General features: G+C 44.8%; 1 protein-coding gene across 1 annotated transcript; it reads right to left on the bottom strand.

The window, feature by feature from the left end:
• Positions 1-3,174: 3,174 nt before the first annotated feature.
• On the bottom strand, positions 3,175-14,738 carry myb (MYB proto-oncogene, transcription factor). Its single transcript, XM_084700776.1, has 15 exons — positions 14,353-14,738; positions 12,393-12,510; positions 12,208-12,279; positions 11,532-11,624; positions 10,364-10,584; positions 9,860-10,094; positions 9,579-9,647; positions 9,287-9,391; positions 8,696-8,953; positions 7,796-7,932; positions 7,486-7,597; positions 7,162-7,278; positions 6,739-6,837; positions 6,360-6,443; positions 3,175-6,155 (listed from the first exon to the last, which is right to left on the bottom strand). Exons 1-15 carry the CDS (start codon positions 14,373-14,375, stop codon positions 6,045-6,047), a joined length of 1,854 nt encoding a protein of 617 aa, XP_084556902.1. The 5' UTR covers positions 14,376-14,738; the 3' UTR covers positions 3,175-6,044.
• Positions 14,739-15,098: the final 360 nt, after the last annotated feature.

Consider the following 15,098-nt stretch of genomic DNA (forward strand, 5'->3'; position numbering starts at 1 on the left):
GTGGCAAGCGGTCTGTCCCCGGGTCTGAACTCCTCCTCACGGCGTCCTCCTCACCTCGCCGGGAGGTGAAGACGCTCGCTGTAGAATGGAGACTTCTCCTTCGTGTGACCCCGCGCGACCCCGCGAATGTCAACGTCCTTCGTTCGAGTGGTCGCCGTGCGGCTTCCCGCTGTGTCTCCAGCGCAGCCTGCCCCAGCGCTCCCCTCCCGCTCCTTCCTGTTCCAGGGAAGGTCACCAAGCCAGCAGGGTCACCCGAGGAGGGCCAGTGAGATGAGACTGCGGGAATGGATGGAAACCACAACAATGTACAGTTATTCCCCCCCCTCTGCCCCTTAAAATGTTTTGCTCTCCATTTTTCTCCTCTCTCTGTCTCTCTCTCTCTCTCTCTCTTTTTTTCTCTCTCTTTCTCTCTCCGACTCCCTGCCTCCCTCCCTCTTCTTGTTTCTCTCTTTCTCCTCTCCGCTCTATCTGTCTGCAACCCCTCCTCCTCCTCCCCCATCACCACAGCGTGGGTAGGGCAGTTATCAGGCCAGGCCAGTCTAGCCGCTCCCTGCTACCTGACCCCGGCCATCGGGGAGCGGCTGCTCATGCCTGAGTATCTCTGACCACAACAGCTCTGGGGAATGAGGAAATCAGACTGGAGGAATGCCCGCTGGCGCAGTGTGAGCGGTGGTGTTGTTGTACGGAGCGGCGTTAGGGGGGCCGTGTGCGTGTGCCCGCGCACGCGCGTGTGTGTCTTTGTGTGTGGGACAAACCAGCCTCTTTGCAACATCCGGCTATAAATCCATTGTGACACGTCAAACTGAATTTGTGAGCCAATCCGCTTGCGACAGACACAAAGCAAAGGTAGTTTAGGTAGCTAACAAGTTCTCAGAGCAGAAAAAAGACCTTTGTTCTTAATACAACTGGTGTTGTACTGGACTTATTCTGTCCATATTCTAAACTGAAGTGGTAAAACAGGTTGTGTCACTGATGAAAACCAAGGTACTGTACCTAACCTGCCCTTCTTTATACCTAGAGAGTTCCTAGCACTCGTATGGTGTCAGGTTCTCTGCCCCCCTCCACTCCCCCCTCTCTCTCTCCCTCTCTTTCTCTTCAAGCCCAGATATCTTCACACAATCTAATTCCACCACTATCATCGAGGCACCCTGGTTGCCATAGCGCAAGCCCAAACGGCCACGCCTGTCTCCCAGGGGAACAAAGTGACTACTGGTTGTGGCATCAGTGTAAACAGCATGTGGAGACCAGAGTGAACTTCCATCTGGGGTCAAATGTCACTGTTCTTGACATGCTGTAGACTGACTAAGGCTACTGTCACAATCCCAGTGGCTTGTGTGGTGCAATCATTATTAAGTGTTTGCTTGCTATGTCTGTTTTGGTGAAAAGGCTTTGACTGGTCAACCATGGCCACGTTTCTCAGCTTATCACGTCAAATCAAATGTTTAGATGATTAAATCCTTTGAGGAAGAGACAAGTTTTTAGTTTTGCACCTGTTTTTGTTTTTTTGTCATTGTGCCTTTTTCTTTCTTTCCTCCCCCCCAACCCTCACCACCCCCCCCCTTCCCCCCCTCCCCTTTTTTCTCGGTCTCTGTCACACTCAAATGCACACAAACACACACACACAAACACACACACACACACAGGCAGGCAGCTGAGCCTTCAGACAGAGGGAGCAGGTGTCTAGTCTCTGGAGGTTTGGGGTTGTGGGTGCAGGAGATGGAGGCATTCCCATTCTGAAAGTCTGCTTCTGGACTCTCACACCTCAGACTCCCCCTTTTTCCGGAGTGTCCTTTCACAGCATACTGTACATGCTGTATACACACACACACACACACACACACACCGCACACACACACACACACTAAAACTGCCAGCTGACAGGAGTCATTCTATGAACAGAGACACACACCATCCTCTCCACCCCTCAACTTTTGTTTTCATAACCATTTTCACTTCACTACTTTCTGCTCCAAAACTTAAACCCAATTAATAGTACAGTCTGACTCAATAAACCAACAACCAACATGTAATGTACTGTGCAGTATTTATATATATATATATACATACTGTATATTGTATCAACATTTACCAAACATTTGCACTTTATATCCTATACATCCGGTACATACTTTATACTACAATGCATTTCAGGCAATTTGTTCACAAGAGCAAATTCAGGGATTTCTTTTTCTTTTCATGATGCTAATTAATGTGGCTCAGCTTGCTTTTATTGAGGTCAACTATATCATGTATGTATTTATGTGCTTATGTATTTGTATCTGTACTTCTATCCCTTGGAGATATAAACTCTGTCTATTTTTGAGGCCTCTATGATGGTTTCAGGGGGCAAGTGTAAGACAGATGGCTGTAGGGGGGATGTGAAAACTGGGGGAGCCGTAAATATAACCCCTGGTCTGGGTCTAGGCCCCTCGGCCTGCATGTCCTCACAGAAAAAGAGAGACTGAGACTTCTTCTCCAGAGACTGAACACTCCACTCATAGACATGAGTGTATGGATGATGCCTTATGTGTGCTGGTGTGAGTTGTCGTGTTTACAATGGAGATGAGGGGGATTTCTTCATAGTATGAAAAAGTGTCACTTTGTCAATTGCCACTGGAAGCTGTTCTCTTGAAAACGACCGAAGAGGATCATGTATCCTATCTTTAGATAGAGATGTAACGGTTGAAGACATTTGCATTTTCTTGCTTTATCATTGTAGACTGCTAAAGTTTTAATCTCTATACTAACACAAAGGTTACCGTACATGTTTGTAGTTTTATGAGTGCCAAGAAAAACTGTAGCTAAACAATCATTCTTTGTTACAATGTCCTCATGGTATAAGTGGATATCAGTGTCTGTGTGTATGTTTGAATATTTGAATACTTCAGAGTAAAAGTATTTGAATACTACAGATACACTCCACCTTTATAAACTTGGCTGTGAAAAGGCTATTCATTCACAGGCAGCTAATATAAATCATTTAGACCAACAGTGGATCAGTTTAAAGAACAAACTGTTCTGCTGAACCTACTGTGTACATCAACTTCTCCACTTTGCGGAATCAACGAGATTTCAAATGAGAAAAATATGCTGGTATGGTTTACCTTTGCCTGGTCACTTCTGAGCTTCTTTGTTCCACTTGTTATGTTATAAATGTAGACTACGAAAGAAATGTTATTGAAAAAGGACAAACTTTATTAGCAAGGCAGTATACAAATATATAAAAAAGATGAAATCCTGGCCTGTATAAAAGCTTTTATAAAACTTTTTTGTTGCTGAAAGCTACTATAATAAAACATATGAAATATAAAAATGATTGTCTTGCTAAGTGTTTGAAAATTGGCTACTGTAGTTTTAGTATAAAACATGCTGATTTTATATGCATTATAAAAACAAAGTATCAAAAGTAACCTTTCAAACCAAAAAACAGCTATATAAAACTTGTGATACCACAGGGCCATTGTTTGTAGTATAATAGCAGTGTTTTACACAAACATTTGTAGAGAACTAGGAATTCAAGTGCAGAACTGACAAACTTGATGTGTTCTCAGTTTGATTAACAACTGTAAACTTATGTAGGACTTTAGGTTTGACTTGATAAAAAAATTATCACGAGTAGTTAATACATTTGTTCAATGGAAACGTCTCCCTATACAGTATACGTATACTGTAAAGGTAAATAAGGAAACCAAAAACATACAATACAGGCTATAGTAAAATCTTGTTTGTAGTTCTCACACAAGCTTCTTATATGGGGTAACACTTAAATGGACTGGCCCAATTGTCACATAAGCATAACAAGATCATCCATAATCATTCGTTAGGATGACATAAGAGCGGACATTGCAGCTCGTGTTCAGCAGTGAAATGTTAACGTCTTGTCAAAAACACACTCGCTAAGGCTTCATTAGGGCCTATGTCATCAGTGAGAGTGTATTGTGACTGAAATACACAGGTTTGCAGTTATTTGGTCACATTTGACACATTCATTTTTAGTTAGGTGTAATGCTAGGGAGCTTTAGGGCTGAAATACTGGAATCAAACACTGCTTGATTGGCCGATTGTAAAAAGAAAACAAATAATAAAAATAAAAAAACAGTCCCCATTAAAATAAAACCAATAAATTAATCAGATTGTTCTTTATATTAATATGAAAATTAATAATTATCACGAATACAGCCCTCTGCAAATTACAGGAACATTTCCCCACTTATAATACAACATACATATTAGAATAACAAAAGCAAAAAGAGAATTGACCGAAAACAATACAAATAAAATAAAACACAAAATACAAACAAACACACACATGGACAAAATTGTTTGTACCCCTCGGTCAATGAAAGAAAAACTCACAACGGTCACAGAAAAAACTTGTATCCGACAAAAGTAATAATATGAATGTTAACCAATGAAAGTCAACCATGTTCAACCATGATTCAACAGAATTATTTAAAAAAAATAAACTCATGGAACAGGCCTAGACAAAAATGATGGTACCCCTCGCAAAGACTGAAAATAATGTGACCCAAGGGATATATTAATTCAAGGTGTGTCCACTAATTAGCATCACAGGTGTCTACAATCTTGTAATCAGTCAGTGGGCCTATATATAGGGCTCCAGGTAGTCACTGTGTTGTCTGGTGACATGGTCTGCACCACACTCAACATGGACCAGAGGAAGCAAAGGAAAGAGTTGTCTCAGGAGATTAGAAAGAAAATTATAGACAAGCATGATAAAGGTAAAGGCTATAAGACCATCTCCAAGCAGCTAGATGTTCCTGTGACTACAGTTGCACATATTGTTCAGAAATGTTAGATCCATGGGACTGTAGCCAACCTCCCTGGACGTGGCCGCAGGAGGAAAATTTATGAAAAATCAATGAGACGGATAATCCGAATGGTAACAAGGAGGCCAGAAAGGCTTCTAAAGAGATCCAAGGTGAACTTCATGCTCAAGGAACATCAGTGTCAGATGGCACCATGTGTCGTTGTTTGAGCCAAAGTGGACTACATGGGAGATGACCAAGGAAAACACCATTGTTGACAACAAATCATAAAAAAGCTAGACTGGAATATGCCAAACTACATGTTGACAAGCCACAAAGCTTCTGGGAGAATGTCCTATGGACAGATGAGACAAAAATTGAACTTTTTGCTAAGGCACATCAGCTCTGTTCACAGAAGGAAAAATGAAGCATACTGTGAAACATGGAGGAGGCTCTATGTTCTGGGGCTGCTGTGCTGCATCTAGTACAGGGTGTCTTGAATCTGTGCAGGGTACAATGAAATCTGAAGACTATCAAGGGATTCTAGAGAGAAATGTGCTGGCCAGTGTCAGAAAGCTTGGTCTCAGTCGCAGGTCATGGGTCTTGCAACAGGACAATGACTCAAAACACACAGCTAAAACACCCAAGAATGGCTAAGAGGAAAACATTGGACTATTCTAAAGTGGCCTTCTATGAGCCCTGACCTCAATCCTATTGAGCATCTTTGGAAGGAGTTGAAACATGCCGCCTGGAAAAGACACCCTTCAAACCGGAAACAACTGGAGCAGTTTGCTCATGAGTGGGCCAAAATACCTGCTGAGAGGTGCAGGAGTCTCATTGACAGTTACAGGAATTGTCTGATTGCCTTAAAAGGTTGTGCAACAAAAATTAAGTTAGGGGTACCATCATTTGTCTAGGCCTGTTCCATGAGTTTATTTTTTAAATAATTCCGTTGAAGCATGGTTGAAAACCAATGTCTGACTTTCATTGGTTAACACATAGAATTTATATTATTACTTTTGTCAGAATCAAATTCTGTGAATATTGTGAGTTTCTTTCATTGCCCAAGGGGTACCAACAATTTTGTTCACGTGTGTAATAGTCTTTGGTTGGTTGACATCCAACAAGTGTGTTAAAAACACCAAACGGCATCAAGCCTCTCCCAACTGTTGTACCACAACAAAATAACAAAATAAAGAACTTGAAGAGTGCAGGGAATGTTGATGTTTTCAAACCAACTTGTGTTTCTCTTCTGTCATTTGTGTGTGTGTGTATTTACATGACCAGAGTCCTCGTAGAGTAAGTGTTCATGTATTTGTGGCTCTGCTCCAAAGCCAAGACTTGGTCCTCTGTCTTCCCACAAGCCACCTGCTCCCATGTGCTGAGCTGTTGCAGAAACAAAAACAGATAAAGAGAGTGAGATAGAAACAGAGAGTGAGATAGAAACAGAGACAAAGAGACAGAGAGCATGGGAGGGGGGGGGGGGGGGGGGGAAGGAGACGGTATATGTTATGGCAAGTTTACATTGTATTATCTAGTAATCTATCATGCAATCTGAAACCCATGCTAACTTCTGACTCACACACACACCTGCTGTTGGCTGGCCGTGGACCGGTGGGGGAGGTGGTAGGACTTGTGTCCATCATCACTGAGCACTGAGCTTGTTAACAGGTCCTGGGGAACAGAGAGGGTCATCTTACATTCATTTCACAATTTGTCCTCAAAGAAAGTCCATTCGTCCACCCCAGATCAGTGTTGGAAGAGGACTTTCAGTTGTCTGCCTCGAAGACGCTAACGTCAATAACAGGGTTCCCTCCAAAAGCTTTGTCATGGTTCATTCAGGCATTTTGCGTCTGTCAGATCTTATTCAAGTCGGATCATCCGACCTCGTTCAACAGTACAGTGAAAAACAGCAGCGGGCCATGACACGACCCACGCGACAGGAGTTACGAGGTGAAAGGTCACTCACGGGTACTTCCTGGGCGGAGCCGGAGGGGGAGAAGAGCTGGGTGTGGAGGTCTTGTCCGTCCCACTGCATGCAGGGACTTCTCTCACACGGCGCTTCCACCTGTGACCACAACCACAAGCTGTCAGAGGGCGTGTGAGAGCTCACGCAAGCACGCAGAGCAGGTTCCCAACTGGATTTGAACTACTCCGGGGGCCGTTAGCCAGAGAAATGTGTTTCCCTGAATTGAAGCGCTTCAACGGATAAATGTTAATGGTGTGATCGCAAAACAGACAGGCATGTCCGTGATGATTCATAGCATTTCATCAAGCATTCGGGGTGCTTTCACTTTTGCTTCTCCGGAAAAAGAACGTGTCTTCCAGCTGTGTGCGTGTGTGTGTGAATGCACTTGTGTTCGGCTGTGTTAAAGACAGTAAATGGAAATACCTCTTGTTTAATCTTCTTTAGAGGGAGATGCTCATCGTGTGACCCCACCGCAGAGATGGTACACTCCATAGGCTCCTGCTTGATGGAATCTACCAATTCCTGCTCCAGAGGGGAGTTCTGAAAAAGACCAGAAAAGAGTATTGAGTGTCCACAGAAGACAGGGGGGTAGAACCCACATCAGCAACCTTGGTTTGACTTCACCTGGTTCATTTTCATGGACACTATTCATCTATATTCTTTTTAATTGGCAACTTTAGTGTACGCTCTGTCAGCAAATGTATGTCTTTTCATATTCCAAGTGTAGTCTTGGTGCGTGTGTCTCACCAGTAGTTTGAGGGATCCGTATTTGGATTCCTGGGTCAAGGCCGACCTGAAGGGAGTGGGCGTGCGAGGAGTGGACTCCATGATAGAGCGCCGGATGTTGGGAGTCCTGAACCTAAGAGAGAAGGAGAGAAAGAGAGAGAGAGAGAAAGAGAGAGAGAGGGGTGAGTTTTGCATAGTTGACATAAGACTACTACTATCATTCACTCCTGTTTTAAGTTAGGTATGAAAACACAGACACCGATGTGGAACACAGATGACTAAATGGAGGAAAGTAGATTCGAATTGAATCAGATGGAGCATGAGATCTTACATGTCGTTTTCTTTCTGCAGCCGGAGGGTGTGGTCTCGGTGCAAGGGTGTGACCAGCAGGGGTTTGGTGTCCACAGGTGAGCTCATCGATAGGCTGTCGCTGTCTGAGTGTTCTGAGCTTGTTGATTGGTTGAGAAACTGTGGTTGAATAAAAAAAGAGGAGACCAATGAATATGAGTCTAATCCCAAGTGTCATGGGAACCTGCAGGGTCACATCGATAGCTACGAGGCGAAGAGAAGGGTGGATAAGTGGCAGTAAGCAAGATCCAGGTCAGCTCAGATCAAAATAGTTTTCATGAAAAGATGGAATAATGGAACAGTTGATGGAAAATGCAGAGTAATGGGCAGAGAAAGAGAGAGAAGGAGGGAGAGATGATTTTATATTAAAGCACACTAATTAGTCCTCACGCTGGATGGGTGATTGATTAGACTGCATACAGTAATCAGATGGATGGTGATTGGTTCAATTCTAATTTGATTGAAACCGCTGTTGCTTAGCTACCTGCGAGGGTGAAAAGGGCAGGTTTCTGACTGGAGTACGCTTGGGCGTTGAGCAGGCAAAACTGGCCAATGAAAATGTGCCATGACCAGTCCCTGAGCCCTGATTAGGCAAGCCCCTGTTCGTTGTGGGCAAGCTCCTATCACAGAGCGTACTGCTGGCGACCTCATTCATTGAGGAAAGGCTCTGAAGAGAAGGCGGGAGCGAAGAAGGGGTCAAACCCACCATTGTGCCAGATGCTAGTGCTATGCTAATCGGTTCTGGAAGAATTTGATGCTCTGTTTATCAGTGTCGCAGTTTAAACTTCAATTCGTTTCGAGGAAGTAAGTCACTTGACAAGACACGCATTGTTTTTGTATTTTTTGTCGCTTACTGAACAAAATTCACGAAACATCGTCTTACCGAGTCGATGACTGACTCCATGAACTCTGACTCTGGCAGGCCGGAAAGACTGGAGCTGTTATTGCTGTTGTTGTTGTTATTGTGGTTGCCGTCGACGACAGAACCCAGGCTGCGTGCCGACGAGGCGCTACCCTCGGGGAGGCACCCCTGGTCTAGGGGCGGGGCTGGGGCGGCGGCCTGGTGCGGCTGGGAGGTCATACCCTCTAAGCTGTCTGTCAGAGAGCCCTGGTTTATCCAGTTCAGAAATGATGGGATCATCTGACAGGGAGAGAGAGATGGAGGGAGAGAGAGTGAGTGAGGAGGTAAGAGAGAGAGATAGACAGAAAAGGAGATGGAGGGAGGGAGAGAGAGAAAGGGAAGTTGAGTTTGAAGTTTTGGCAGCGTAGCTGTGATAAGTGGGAAGGTAGTAGGGTTGCACAAGAGTCAAACAGGGGCAAGATAAGCAGCTATTTCATCACTTATGTTGTAGGCAGTGAAATAGACCCCCCCAGATGTTTCCTCCCTGTGCGCACACACAAACACACACACACCTTCACTGTCATAGCACTGTAGGCCGGCCACAAGGACACAGACAAACCCATACACACTCACTGGCTGTGAAGGCTGGCCTCTCAGTTCATTCTCTGTTGACATCAGCAGCAGTTCAATCTCTTTCACTCTTTTCTCCTTCTCTGGGTCCTCCTCATTATAGTGTCTCTGGGTAGAGAGAGAGGGAGAGAGACAGAGAGAGAGAAAGAGACAGAGAGAGATTAGAATTGTGTTACTCTCTTAATTTGAATGAATCCCTCCAAATTCCTGACCATAAAAGTTGTTAGCTAAAAATAATTATTGTGATTAGTGGCCATGTGAAGAGACTACCATTACTGTTTTTGTTCTGTTATACCTGTATAGCAGCTGTTCCATGCTGTGGAATGTTCCGGATGTTGAAATGCAACGACACAGGAAAGGGAACCTAAGACACAGAGCCAACCAGAAAACAATGAATACTGACCGACAAACAATCATACGTATGATTGTTATGTCATCTGCCAAAAAGTTAAGATACAGTTTGCAAAGACTCAATTTCCCAATATAACCCCTGACCTCAGGATAGTATTATTTTTTATTTTTTTTGCATTGTGTTGGTTATGCAAGGTGTGGTTTGGGGGAAGAGAGTCCACTCACCCTGTGTGTGTCAGAAATGTAGCAGGGGTAGTTGGTCGATAGGGGTGACAAGGGTGGGAGATGCACATGATTGGGCGAGTGGTGGGAGAAGCCCAAGATGTGGTTGGCCTTGCCGTAACCTGTGGCGGCGGCCATCGAGGCGGCGCTGGACTTGTTGGCGTGCTGCAGATAACCCTCCTGCTCCACTTTGCGCCTCATGGTGGAGTTCCAATGGTTCTTGATAGCATTATCAGTCCTAGGCAATAAACACATACACACACGCGTGCGCGCGAGCGTCATTACAAAACTCACACGCACACACCTCAATAGCATTATCTCTCCCAAGCAGTTACATACACACACACATACACACACACACACACACATGGTCCAAGGCATACAATACACCTCCCCACCCCCACGATTTATCACTGGGGGATCCAATTGTCCGGACGACCCCGAGTGAGGCCGAACCAGTAGGCAACCAGGGGTGGGACCCTGTGGAGCTCTGCGTGGGCAGCCTACCTGCCAGGGAGCAGCTTGGCGATCTCGGCCCAGCGGTTGCCCAGCTTCTCGTGGGCCTGGTAGATGATCCTGTCCTCCTCCTCCGTCCAGGAGGTCTTCTTCACCTCGGGGTTCAGGTGGTTGTGCCAGCGCTCGCGGCACTGCTTGCCGATGCGCCCCTTCAGGTGCTTGGCGATTACGGACCAGCGCTTGGCGCCGTACTTCTGGACCAGCTCTATGACCTGGGAAAGGGGGGAGGGGAGAAAGAGGGTAGGAGGCAGGGGCAGGAGGGAGGTGGGGGAGGGAGGGAGGGGTGGAGAGAAGGGGAAGAAGAGGACAGGAAGCGGGTGGAGGGAGGGAGGGAGGGAGGGAGGGAGGGAGGGAGGGAGGGAGGGAGGGAGGGAGGGAGGGAGGGAGGGAGGGAGGGAGGGAGGGAGGGAGGGAGGGAGGGAGGGAGGGAGGGAGGGAGGGAGGGAGGGAGGGAGGGTGATATGGGGTTTAGGGGGAAGATAAAGAAATAAAGAGAGATAGAGAGAGAGAGAGACAGGGCCATGGGGGAAAGGAGAAAGATAAAAAATAATGTATTCCTCGCAATCCAGTCAACGGCCACCTTCTCATTTCCATTCTTTCGTCATTGACTCTCCCTCTCCTCACCCTTCCCTCTCCCACTATCTCCCCCCTACACGGCTGGGGGCACCTGCTAGTGATCAGTAAAGGGAGTTTCCACATGATACGTTAGCTTCCCCTGCTAATCATTACCTCCCTAGCATCTGCACTGAAACACAACTCCCTTTGGCTGATGTGCACCCTTGAGTGAGTTATTGAGTGAAGACGCACCGTTGATCTCAGTGAAACTTTATAGCTGGCTGTTCCCATACCGGATCAACTAATTCAATCTCTCTCATAAGCATGTTTCTGAAGGTGTGTTCACCTGCAGGTTGCTTACAGTAAAGTGATGCTTACTTTGAGACGTGTTCTAAGGTTAGGTTCTTTCCAAAAGGTTGGCCTACATTCTGTTCTCTTTCTGGTTCATTCTATAATGCTGTCTATAATGCTGTATATAATTCTATAATGTTATGTAGGAGGTTTCGGCAATTCTGTATTCCATGGGTATGTGGATTGCTTCAGTTAAGGTTCTAGGATAAAATGATTCTTTGTCTATTCTCATCTTGTTTCGTTCTGTACATACCCTCTGGTCCTCCTCTTTGGTCCAGGGACCTTTGATGAGTTCTGGATTGAGAACTTTCTGCCACCGGTGCTGACACTGCACATCTGTTCTGTTCTGTTGGTACAGACAAATACATGTTAAGAGTTGTTGAGTGTTTGTCATGGAGACTGATTAGGACAATGGTATATTCTGTAAGGCCCCACGCATGCGTTGGAAGTTGGAATCAAAATTCGACTTGGGTGAAGCGCAAGTGAAGGTGGTTGTGTGAAGTGTGTGTGCGTGTGTGTGTAGGGGATCAGCACTGTGTCTGGTGGTATATTATTCATTCACAGTGTGTGTGAGGAGCAGGTGCTCAGACAGGGCAACAATTCTAGTTTCTCATTTCCACACAAGACTGAAAAATAAGCTTTATTTTTGGAGAAATGAAATTGTATCACAGTTGTGCATGATTTGTGTGTGTCTGTGTGTGTGTGTACAGTACACCTCATGCATAAGCCTTAGCCCTTCTTGTTCCCATTGGAAATGACTGGTTGCCACCAAATCCCCCATGAATTTAGCAGATACCATGGAATCCACGGCAGACGTTACTTTTAAGATCAGCATCAGTACACACACACACAACAACTTGTGTTGGATGGAAAAAGTTGAATATGTGTGTGTGTGTATGTGTGTGTGTGGGTGGGTGTGTGTGACTTACGGGCAGAAAACTGGCAATTATTTTCCAGTCCTCGGAACCATGGTGCTCAACCAGCTTTTTTAACTTTTCATCCTGAAACAAATAAAAACATTTAAAGAATTGTTGTTTTGTTTTTAAACAAATGTGTGTGTGTGTGTGTGTGTGTGTGTGTGTGTGTGTGTGTGTGTGTGTGTGAGCGTGTATACCTCCTCCCGGGTCCAGCGTGTTTTGCCAAGATGGCGTTTTCCTGCCTTGGCCAGAGGCCCATCATAGTCATGGTCATACATCTCAATCTCATCGTCATCGTCCTCACTACTGTAAACACTGAGGGGAAACACAGAACAAGGAGAGGATGAGGGAAGGCGAAAGAGATATGGAAAAAATAAAGAGAAGAAGGAATGAAAGAAATAAAGAAAAAGAGGGAAAAGTGAGAACACTTTTGTCACATGGCTACCGAATGAAAACCAACCCTTTCGATAAAAAACACATGTACAGTACAGGAACGTAAGAGAAGAAGAAAAAACACTTTGACAGAACCAGTCATTCTTGCAGGTTTGGGTGCAGGCTCTGAGCCAGACACCCACAAGGGGAGGACAGAACATATTTGGAGAAACTGGTTCTGGGGTGGGTGTTTTTAGTTTCCACAGATACCAGGATTGGCACAGGTGATCATCATTTCATGACCTCAGCGTGTCCAGACTTGCACTTGCATTGTCAGAACAGCACGCAATCATCAACCCCATTAGCCAATCAGAGCATAGGACACGTGGAAGCCTGATAGGATACCTTTGTGTGTGACAGGGGGACAGGTGTAGAGGAACCCTGTGTACTAAATGTGTGTGTGTGTGTGTGTGTGTGTACTGTATTACAAAGGATAAGCTTAGTATGCAGATAGCCCTGAACTTTTCATCAACTTCCTTAACAATGTGTGATTCCTGTTTGTCCAACTACAATATTTAAGAACAAAGGTCAATTTGCCCAACAAGAAAGAAATTTGAACTGTTAGTATGTCTTTGTCTAAAAATGTATGTAGACCTAGTCTTTATCCATTAGGATGAACTCAATAAACAAAATACAACTTTGAGTTTTTTTTTTGCACCAGCAAAATTCATAGTAAAAAAAATACCATGATATCGTTAATAATGACCAAGCATATTTAAAGTGAGTTTACAGGTAAATCATGGTTTATTGGACTCCCAACTTCGTAAGGGAGGCTTGGCAACTGAAATCTTGGCTTGAAGACAACGGGACATCTGAGCCAGTGCCGCCACTCTCGGCTAGACTGGAAACAGGGGTGACTCAAGTCTAAGCTAACTGGCATGAAACAAAACGTGCATGGTGCACTGTAAAATGTTTCGCCTTAACATTTATTCATGTGATTTATGTTCAAATGCAATGTACCATTTTAAAGACAATGAAGTAGGGGGGTACGTGCAGGTATCTTATAGTTCTAAACTGCTCTAAACTTGTGGAAGATTTAACCAACGCAGCCGATTGTTCTCGAATGACTAACTAAAAAGTGGAATTGTGAGAGTGAAATTGTTTCATGTATAAGTTACTATACAGTAACTAATCCAAGGTTTTTGTTGCACCTAAAGGTTGTTGTTGCACTTAATCGCCATCAATAAACAGTGAAAGCAATGTGTTTTAACACACGCCCGCCTGTTTCACGTTTAGCTTCCATTGTATCCATATGATTAATGGAACATAATCCATATCATAAAAGAGCAAATGCACACGGCAAAGCAAACTGAACACCTGCTTTATAGCTCCCAGAATGAATTAAAAGATCGGCCGGTGTGTGAGCGTGTGAGAAGGCGCAACTATAACACACTAGCGCTCTCTCTCTCCCCACTAAAATGACAGAAGCCAGCGAGAGGAACGCGTGCCAGATGAGCTGCACCACCTGTCATCTGCGCGCCCAACACAAGTGCGCTTCTTCATAAAAAACAACATGCTTTTCACAATTGACCCCAAGCTCGCTGACTCAATACACCACACAGCAAAAGTGAAAAATAAAAGTCGTCTCAAAATAAACACTAGGCTACATGAACAGGCGATCAGAAACTAGATAGTAACATAGGCATGGAAACGCAATGAATGAGACACACTAAAGCCATGCATGTGCTATCAACCTAATAGAGACCGGGTGATGTAGAAACGTACCTGTTTCTTGGCCGCCGAGCCATCGTAAGTTTCACAAGAGAGCGACTTGCCGTGTGCGCTCAGCTCTGTCTTTCAGAGTAATCTCCGGAGTAGGAAGCAGGTTGACATTATAATGCATGTAAACACCAGCGTGCCACATTAGAGCTAGTGCTCCTCCTCCCGCTTCATTTCGCGCCCCGGGGCATTGCGCAAGCGCGCTATAGAGAGAGCCTACCTTCGTGGGGCGCGTATTTCTACCCCGTCCGCGCTAAACTCTCGCTATTTTCATGAAGCTGTTTTTAGTTCCTTCAAGAAAAAAAGGAGAAGGAAGGGGGTTATTGTATCTGAGAACAATGTAAACAATTGAAAGGAATGGAAAGTAGCCTAGGGACCACAGAAAGTGAAGTGGAACGCTTTCTCCCTGGCTACCTGTTGCTCTGGTGCCCGGTGGTGTTGTGGAAACAGATGTGTTTATGATCCCCCCACGCACCTACTGCGCTTATTCATATCAATTCATTCGCTTTCTTACATTGACTATTTTGTGCGTGAGGAATGCACGCCTGTAAGGAGATAACAGTAACCAATGTAGCCTACCTGACTCACAGAACTACCCCGGCAACACGTTTGTCGTGGTTCATTCAAAAGTGTAGCATTGTGTTTGACTGTAAATCAATAAAACGAATGTTGAAAAGTTTGGAATTAAAACTAATTAGGAGCGCCAACTTTCACTTGACAAACACATAGATCCGTGTGTGCTGCTTTTTTCA

This window comes from Hypomesus nipponensis, chromosome 6, assembly GCF_054491055.1.
Source record: "Hypomesus nipponensis isolate SF chromosome 6, ASM5449105v1, whole genome shotgun sequence".
In the NCBI taxonomy this organism is placed as follows: domain Eukaryota; kingdom Metazoa; phylum Chordata; class Actinopteri; order Osmeriformes; family Osmeridae; genus Hypomesus; species Hypomesus nipponensis.